Here is a 10,237-nt window from a genome sequence, read left to right as displayed (position 1 = left end):
TTTAATATCTAAGCTAACGAGTAACAACAGTCAACAAAAAATAGGATCTATGTCAAAAGTAAATTTATGTTTGTTATTCGTAAATAAGACGGAGACAATATAATTATGTGAGATAATAGATAATTAACATATTATGGTAAAAATCTCTTATTTAACACTAAATAATGTCTGATTATGACATAAACAATACTATTTATTGAATATATTTATAAAGTGCCTAGGTATACCTATATTATATTCTCTTTTTTTCAGAGTCTAAGTAAAGATGTGGCTAAAACTAAAAGTACTTTTATGGAAAAGCTTACAATTACGAAAACGACATTGGTTAAATACTATGATTGAAATATTAGTACCATGTTTGTTATTTTTTTTTTGAATTCACGTGTTCCAAAAAATAAAACAAATGAACCTATAATGATAAACCAAACTATACCAAGCCCTACTACTGAAGACTCTTTATATCTACGTTTTGTGTCTGAAATATCATCGTATGATTTTATATATACTCCACAAACTACTGAAGCTGAACAAATTATGAACATTGTAAAAACAAAATTGAATATTTTGCCTGAAAACATTGGAACAGCTATTAATGAAGATGAAATGATAGACAAATTTAAAAGCAAATTTAATGAAAGTCAAAGTAATTTATCGCCTAGTGGATATGGAATTGTTTTTGAAGAAACTATAAAATCCAAGGTTTTAAAATACAAGATAAGAAGCACATATATATCATGGACAACAAATCAATTGTTTCCAATATTAGAATTGCCTGGACCTATGTACGAAGGTTCAAAATACCTATTTATGGGATTTGTAGCATTACAGTTAACCATAGACAAAGCTTTTATTTTGTTGAGTGTCAATAATAAAAGTGGTCTTAATATAAATGACTATAATTTAGCAATTCAGTCATATCCTTATTCAAATTACATACAAGGTTCGTTATCTGGACTTATATTAGAAGCACTGATTCCGTTACTCACCGTTTTAAGTTTTTTGTTAATGTGTACCTATACAATTAAGAGAGTCGTCGAAGAAAAAGATTCGGGCGTAAAAGAATTGATGAAAATTATGGGTCTTAAGCCATGGATGATATGGACAGGATGGATATTACACAACTTTTTTGTATATGCCATATCAATCACAGTTATCACGTTTATTACTTGCTTTGGAACATCTATTGGCCAAACAACAATGATATTAAACTGTACAAATCCATTACTCTTCTGGATTTTATTAATGACTTATATGATTGCTGGAGTATTTTTTTGTTTTGCAATTAGTAGTTTCTTCAATCATCCATTAATTGCTTTAATTGTTGGTAGTAGTGTATGGTGTATTTCTTACATGTTACCCCTACATTTATTAAACGATTCTCCAAACATTATAATTCAAACACTATTCACGTTATTTCCAAACTATGCAATATCATTAGCTTATACACCTATACTGGCACTTGAAACTCAAAGAAAAGGTCTTCAATTCTCCACTCTATTTACTACTGGAAAAGGCGATAACAATTTTTCGGTTGGCTTAATTTTACTGATGCTTGTTGTTGATTGTTTATTATATGGATTTATTGCTTGGTACATTGATTCAGTCAAGCCAGGAAGATTTGGTATAGCAAAACCATTTAACTTCTTGTGTAAATGGCCAAAAAACAAGACCGAAAATATTGAAATGGCTCCCATCGGTATAAGCAACAGTAGGCTTTTCGAAAAACCTCCAAACAATTATGAAGTTGGAATTAGTGTACAAAACTTACATAAACATTTTGGAAATTTTCATGCAGTTAATGGAGTAAATTTGGATCTATATAAAGGGCAAATTACTGCTCTTTTAGGTCACAATGGTGCTGGGAAAACAACAACAATGTCAATTATAACAGGTGGTTTTTATATTTTATAATGATTATTATTACACAACTATATTAATTTTATTTATTTATTAAAGGGTTATTATCCCCAACATATGGTACGGTATATGTTAATGGGAATGATTTATTTAAAGACATTGACAATTTTAGACAAGATCTTGGCTTATGTCCTCAACATAATTTACTTTTTTCTTATTTGACTACTCTGGATCATTTAATATTTTTTGGAATGGTATGTTTTAATTGTTTAATTTATAAATTTTAAGGAAGTTTTAATATTTATATAATTTAATTTAGCTAAAAGGTCTGTCATTGCAAAGTGCAAAATCAAAGGGCCTACAGTTGCTTAAACTTTTAAATATATTGCATAAGAAAGCAGACCTAGTGAGTAATCTTTCTGGAGGAATGAAAAGAAAGGTATCTCTTGCAATTGCGTTAGCTGGAAATCCTAAAGTAAGATATTAATTGTTTTACTACTAGCTATGTTATATTTTAAATTTATGAGTAACTAGGTAAAACAATCATTATTTGATTTTCAGATTCTTATATTAGATGAACCAACATCTGGAATGGATCCTGAATCCCGAAGAGAAATGTGGGACTTACTTATTGTATAATAATTAATTTATCTTTAATTCTTTAAATTTTCTTTATTAGATTTAAGTGTGTATAATATTTATTTATTTATATAAATGGGTAGAATAAGAAATTTCTTTTAGTATTGATTTAATCTTTGTTATTAATTTTTTTTTAAATTAATTATTTGCTTAGTTTTATATACCTACCTAACAAGCTGAACCATCTTCAACAAAATGTACCATCTCAATTATATGTCTCAAACTTTGTTCAATTCGTTATTTAATATTCGGTGTATGGTTACCAATGCCCGGATTAAAGGGGGGTCCAGGGGGGTCATGGCCCCCCAGGCCTCAATAGTTAGAATTTATTTAGGGGCCTCAGATTTGTCCATTACTTTTATCGTTATATGCTATAACACTGTATAAATCATCTAAAAAATAATCAATGATTATGTAGCGGTGGAAAAAGCTTGTAAATTATAATTTATAAATAAATTGATACAATATTCATCATTTATTGCTATGTTCCTAATATCTATATATTTATTATAACAGGTGCCTAATATTAAATAATATTTATATATTATACATTATTTTTTTTTTTCGTACAGAGGCCTCATTTAAAACTTTGGCCCCTAGGGCCTCAAAATGTCTTAATCCGGTCTTACCGTTGCCCGGAATAAAAATTCTGATTTGCAGCAGTATATTATTAGGTAGGTAATCTACTTTCGGTAGATCACAGACCCCTAGTTTGTATGTAAGTGTATGATTTACTCTAAAGTATCAAAGTTATATCAAGTTTGTCGTATTCTACCTATGTTGGATTAATAAAATCAATTAATACAAAATCCTAACCTAAACTGTTGCGTCACTGTTTTATTTTTGACTTCTAGATTTCTTACTTTTCCGGTGGATTTTCCTAAAATTTTGTTTCATAATAACCTTCTCCATGATATACTCTTTCATTTAAAAAAAATCAAGGAGATCTGATAAGTAGTTCCAGAGTTGACCCTGTACAAAGATTTTCATTTCACATTTATATAGTTAAAAGATATTGACAAAAAATAATAATACAAATCAACAAAGGTGTCGGTAACCAATAGCAAGCAATATGCAATACACTATTATTAGTTTAATCCGCAACTTAAATTGTTAACTCAATCATGTCGCCAGGTGTGCACTTAAGAGGCCATAACTCCAGAACCACTTATCGCACAGCGTACAAACTTCACAGAAACTATCTACATATCAATTTTAATATGCCCTGAAATTTTTATCAAAATCGGTTAGGTTAAAATTAATTCAAAATGTACAGTTATTTATATATATAGATAAGCAACGCATTGATCTTTTAACAATTTGTGTGTTTTTCAATAAAAAAAATTTCTTATGACCCCGAATAATTTTCTTTTACCTCTCGTGGTGTAGGCCGTACTGCCGTAGGTGTAGTTCCTAATTAGAAACAAATCTGAATCTCTATAGTATAATCGCCGTAGATTGTTTATAATTATATACGTAACGACGTAACCGATATGTATCTTTTATTGATAGTGATAGGTAATCTTCAGAAAAAACATCGTCAGAATTGTAAAAATATGTTACATAGCGAGAGCTTTGACCCAAAAAATGTTGTTATAGGTATCATGGAGACCATAATCTATAACATTTTTTGTTCCTTTCTCAGGGTAAAGATGGTTATTTACCTTTGTTTTATTGGGTTTCGCTAAAATTTTAAAGAAGATATAAAATTATATTTTGTCATGTAAAAAATTCAAATATAATTTTGTTTGAGGTATAAGTCTACTTTACCGGGTAACCTTTTTTTTTCAAATTTGGTGACGAGTTAAGAATGATGGTGCAAAAAAAATGTGTACAAATCATTATTATGAAAGTCATAGCCTTCAAAATGTATGATTTTACGTTTATTATACTCGAGCGCCCAATACTACTATACGGCCGGGAGGACGACCTTCAGTTTGGCAACCGGATATATTCATGGGATAATAATATTAATCTACCCACAAAATTTCAAATCGATAACTCTAACAGGTTAGGCTCTGCGTTGTTATGAATCAGTCACTCAGCACACTCGTTTATATATATTATATAGATTATTTAAATATTTTTATACTTTTTATTTTTTAGAGCATAAAAATCTGCGCTCTAAGCCTCTAACTAATCATTACACACCTACCTAACACTATCCATTAGTACCATATGATCTTTTAAAAACACGCCGGTCCCCGGTCACCAACAAAAATACCTATCTAACTATATTTTCTAAATGTCACAGTATAAGAGTTTATTGTAATTAGATGTTATACTCATTTATGCTACCTTTGACATTTTCGTTCTTAAAAAAAACAATAAATTTAAATGTAGATTCCATCAATAAATAAATTACTGCTTTTGCTTAAAAATATTATACTATGAATAATTAAAAATAATTTTTAATATTCTCTAGGTACAAATTTAAACTTTAATAAAATTAATATATTAAATAAAATTATTTTTATACTAATAAAAAGGAATAAAAAAATTATATATATTTTCCTGCAATTTATTTCATTTTCAACATGGTTTTGTCATTTTATTTTATAATTGTATTATGTTTTCGTTTGTATAATTTTTAATGTATATATTAATAAGTAATAAGTAAATTCAATATGTAAAAATGAATTATGGCAGCTATTGTCCATCAAGATCATTTGATTAACTACCAATGTGGAACTTTCTTTAAATTACTAAGGTAGAGCCATAAAGGAAAGTTATAGAGTTGTCACTCACCAATCATAATATTTTGCAAGTCTACTGGTTATCAGCACACAATACCTACCAGTATTTATTTAAATCTCAGTCGGTACGTAAGAAAGTATCGGAAACTAAAAATTAGTGCTAAGTCGTTAGTTACCGTTGTCGAAAGTAATCGCTGGAACTACTGAACCGATATTGAAAATTCTTTCACCGATAGAAAGACACGTTCTTTGTGAGTGTCATAGACTAATTTAAAAAGGGAATTGATCACAGCTATAACGTGCTATAACAGGAATTTTGAGATTTACGATAAAAATTTTTGTTTATTAATGGTTGCTATGGGTTATAGGATTTTAGTTGAGAATAAAATGTATTTATTATTATTTTTTTTTTTAATTTGAATATTAATGGAGCGTCTCAATCTCATTCGTTTCAATCAGTCGAAGTTACGAACAGACGAGTACACCCACTTGCGTAACGCCATCGCTACTGAAGGAGACGCGGCCAACATTAGTCGTTTTACCATTCTCTCAGCCCATTCTTCTTATATGTGTATATAAAAATGAATGTTTGTGGGTAGAAGATAGGTTAATTTAAAAAGGGTTAAATTTGTGTTTTTTTTATTATTCATCAGATTTTAGTACGGTTGGGTTAGGATTTTGTATAAATTGATTATATTAATCCGCCGTAGATGGAATTAAGTAAAAACGATAAGCTTGGTGTAACTTTGGTCTTTGATACTCTAGAGTTAAATCATACGATTATACGTACAAACAGCACGGGGTCCGCGATCTACCGCCGGTTAGGTTAGGTTATACTTATTAAAAGTAAAATAGGTACATACATTTTAAATAATTTTCCGTAATGTTTTTATTTTATTTATTAACCTAAAAGTACAAACGTGAATATTTTATGAATATGTATTATGTTTACAACAAAAAATCTCAAATTATAGTAAGATATGCAGGTACGTGGTACACTGATAAAATTTTAATAACAGTTTAAAAAAAATGTGGACAAGTTTGTGTCGCTCTGCTGTACAGTAGGTTACAAGTGGGTCACTGTAATGTATAGTGTTAAATTTGAAACCAATGATGTAATATCATTGTATAGAAAAACGATTCTGAGCGAAGACTGTCAGTCAGCCTATAGACTTTGTTCATTATAATTTGATATTTTAATACCTAAAGGTACATTTTTTATTAATAATATTTTTAAGACGTCTGAACTGGGTAAAAACAAATTATTATTATACCATAAATATTTGTATTTAAAATGTATTTAAAACTCCCTCTTCCTGATACATTTTTAACTAGATTTCTAATTTTATTAGTCTTTTAGAGGAGTAAGAACTATTTTGATAACAACACATTTTATGGAAGAAGCTGATGTCCTTGGTGACAGGATTGCAATCATGGACCATGGACAAGTAAAATGTTATGGCTCTACATTATTTTTAAAAAAAGCTTATGGTAGGAATAAAATGAATCAATCAAAGCATTATAAAATAATCCATACATTTCATAAAAATTATCAGGTACTGGTTATAATTTGACAATTGTAAAAGAAGAACCATGCGATGAATCTAAAATTATAGAAGCAATTAAAAACATTATACCAGAAGCAGAAGTTCAAAGCTCATTGACTGCTCAAGTTGTCATTAATTTACCTAATGAAAATACTGATCAATTTCCAGAATTATTTGAAATATTAGAACGTAATAGAGAAACATTTTCCATAAAAGGAATGGGTTTATCTTGTACAACAATGGAAGAAGTTTTTCTAAAGTAATCTTTTTACAAAATCAGTAATACATCTCACAAACATACAATATAGGTAGCAAAGTTTAAGTTAACAAAAATGCATTTCACTCTGATATTTTTAAAATTAGAGTAAATTTACCCATTATAAATTATAAAAGTAAAATAATTATTTAGATCATCTCGGATGATTTTATTGATATTATTATTTTTAAGTGAGTTATGATTGTTTTAAAATGTACAAAAAATAAACAGTTTCAAAAAGGTCATAACTTGTGTCTTGCATAATAATATTACCATTTAGGTTTATAACAGATCAAATCACTCTAGTTTTAAAACTTACAGAGTAAAATGCATAATTGTGAATGTAAAATTTGCCACGTTGTATGTTTGTAAGATGGATATAACACATGCGGATGTTTACTTATAAGACAAATTGAGTATGTTATTTTTGTAAGGTTAATGTAATAATATTAATATTACCATACATTTGATATGAACTACATATAAATTATGTATAAACTATGTATTAAATTTTCACTCATTTAATTACTATTATATTTTAGATTCTGAGTGGAACGATGAATGTATTGATTTTACAATGATGTGTGTTTTTTTTTTTATATATTTTTTTTTTTTTTGTGTCTGTCATTACCTTTTAGGACAGTAAAAGTGCTTGGATTTTCTTCAACAGTATCTTTTTTAATAGGAAAGTGAATCCAGTTGGTACTTTGGGGGGTCAAAAGTAAAATTTTTCCAGTAGTTTTCAAAAGTGCCGTGAAAAATAAAAGAAAAATTAAGGAAAAATGGGAAAATAAAATTTTGAAAATAATTTGACTCTTTTTTAGTTGTTTATGGACATTGTCGGTTTTCAATTTTTTTAGTTTTCTTTTCTATAAATATCAATAAAGTTTTATCTATTGGGTCAAAAAGTGTAAAAATTTAATACAAGGCTCCTGATTATTGTTAAGCTCAAATTTGGACGAAATTGCATATTAAAAAACGGTTATTTTGTTGTGATTGTATAATATTATTCGTGGGTACTTGAAACTTCTAAAGTATACTATTATATATCTATGATAGTACCACGGTTTGTTGTTGATGAATAACGCGTTACCTAATGGATATTGTGATATGATTAATTTAGAATTTATTATTGATACCTAGGTATTATAGGTCAATTTTTTTTAATGCTATAGATAAGTATACCTATAATTTGTCTAATACCTAGACTGACAAACCGTATCCGCTCAGAATCGTTTTTCTTATACAGTGACATTATATCATTGAATTCAAATTTAATACCATCCATTATACAGTGACCCACTTGTAACCTACTGTACAGCAGAGCGACATCCACTTATCCACCATTTTTAATTTAATTTTTTATTTATGATAGATTTTCCTCTATAAAACCTAAATTTTCTGGCATCATCCAATAGATAAAATAGTGTTTCTTACAACTAGCAGCCATTTCTAACCTAACCCCTATATGGATCATTATTGGTTACTGATCATTCACCTTACGACTCTATATTATAAGTTATAACAGTTTACTTGATTTTTAGTAAATATTTAAATCATTTTTTTTCTGTTTATCATTTAGTTTATATTTCCAACTTTCTATAACATTAATATTCAATCTTAAATATTTCATTTTTAATTAAACTTATACTAATTTTAATGAACCAAACTATTAATTTTCATTGAAAAGATTTTATAATAAGTAGGTACACTTAAATAAATATAATTTAATACAATTTATGTCACCAAAATAAGAAATAATTAATAAATTACACTGTTTGAATTGTTATTGAGAAAAAAATGTTTTATTTGCTTTAGAGCTGAAAAAAATTTACCACATAGTGAAGATGATATTATAGTTCATAGTTCAGTCATAACTGAAGTTGATGGAGATGAACCAGAAGAAACATTTAATAATGATATCACACAAAGTAAATATTTTAAACTCAGTACTTTTATGAAATTCTGAAATAAAATGAAATATACTGTAAGTAAACAGATTAAAGCTTCTCCTAAATTTCACTCTTTATACGACTTTAAATTAAAATAATAATTGAATGTTGCATTCTTAATGAATAATCAATTTATTTCATTATTAATATGATGATTCCATTGTTAGTAGATACATTATGTGTATAGTTTTTGATATTTACAACAGTTTTTTATACTTACATTGATACAAGAACAATCCCTGATATTCCTTAATATTATTATTATATTGGTATTTATTCCAGAATATACAAGTAAAACAAGTTTAATGAAAAATCGGTTGAAAGTATTGTTGGGAAAAAAAGCAATTTATACATACAGAAGATGGATTCCATCATTATTTTTTGTAAGTTATAAATATATTTTCTATTGGTACTGGTTTGTTATTGGCCACCGCCAAGCTAGTGAAAAAATAACAAATTTTAAATTTTAAATGATCATAAAGAGCTCAATAATGAATAAAATAATTGCCAATATAAATATTTAGTGAGAACTTCTAGTTCTTATAATATATGGTTTTTATTTTTGAATTGCAACAAAATAACAAAATTGCTTTTGTCAAACAGTATTACTATGTACGATGTGTATTATTCCCGTGTTTCCCAATTATAAAGAAAAGTAGGTATGGACTTTTATTTTACTTTTAACTTCCCAAAATATCAAGTACATCCAATTTGCTAACTGAACGTACCCTGAAATTGAAGATTAAATATTTTTTTTTTTAGTATGAAAAATGACCACAAAAAAAAAACTAAACACATTGATATACATTTATCAGCTCTGCTTAGAATCTAAAATACATAATATATTATTGTTTACAAATAATTGAAGCATAGTAAATACTTAATATAATACTTAGTATATAGGTACACATAACAATTTCCATAAAGTTCCTTACTAACGATGTCTGGTGTATTATAAATATAATAATATGATGTGACAAACAAGTGGCATTTAACAACTAGTTTTATCCTCATTATTATTCTAGGGAGTTGGACCAATACTGTTGGGCTTGTTAACTATGAAATTAACAAATAATTCAATCGGTGAATCCATTGTCTCTAAAGGTTTAAAAATATCGTTAAGCACCTACAAAGATAGCAGTGTATATTACCGTGCTGGAGATAATTCTCCTGAAAATTTGGAGCCAACATTTGTAACCATTTCTAAAAAAAATAAAGCTATTGTCAATGAAGTATCATCAGAAAACAGAGTATAATTAATGGTAAGATTAATATAATCATTGCTCATAT

The 10,237-nt window shown here is 27.6% G+C and overlaps 2 protein-coding genes across 2 annotated transcripts in view; both read left to right on the top strand.

Moving 5' to 3' along the window:
• The first annotated feature begins 414 nt into the window (after positions 1–414).
• On the top strand, positions 415–2,496 carry LOC115035142 (ATP-binding cassette sub-family A member 3-like). Its single transcript, XM_029492830.1, has 4 exons — positions 415–1,891; positions 1,957–2,111; positions 2,177–2,332; positions 2,419–2,496. Exons 1-4 carry the CDS (start codon positions 415–417, stop codon positions 2,494–2,496), a joined length of 1,866 nt encoding a protein of 621 aa, XP_029348690.1.
• A 4,012-nt stretch (positions 2,497–6,508) lies between these two features.
• Positions 6,509–10,237, top strand: part of LOC100164803 (ATP-binding cassette sub-family A member 1-like) — a 32,964-nt gene continuing 29,235 nt past the window's right edge. The window contains exons 1-4 of the mRNA XM_029492829.1: positions 6,509–6,998; positions 8,814–8,926; positions 9,230–9,384; positions 9,973–10,197. Coding sequence (XP_029348689.1) covers positions 6,958–6,998; positions 8,814–8,926; positions 9,230–9,384; positions 9,973–10,197 — 534 coding nt within the window. The 5' untranslated portion in view covers positions 6,509–6,957. The remainder of the gene's footprint in view (positions 6,999–8,813; positions 8,927–9,229; positions 9,385–9,972; positions 10,198–10,237) is intronic.

The sequence above is a fragment of the Acyrthosiphon pisum genome, chromosome X, assembly GCF_005508785.2.
Source record: "Acyrthosiphon pisum isolate AL4f chromosome X, pea_aphid_22Mar2018_4r6ur, whole genome shotgun sequence".
In the NCBI taxonomy this organism is placed as follows: Eukaryota; Metazoa; Arthropoda; class Insecta; order Hemiptera; family Aphididae; genus Acyrthosiphon; species Acyrthosiphon pisum.
Note: the sequence above shows the minus strand (reverse complement) of the source record. Positions and strands in the feature narration are given on the sequence as shown.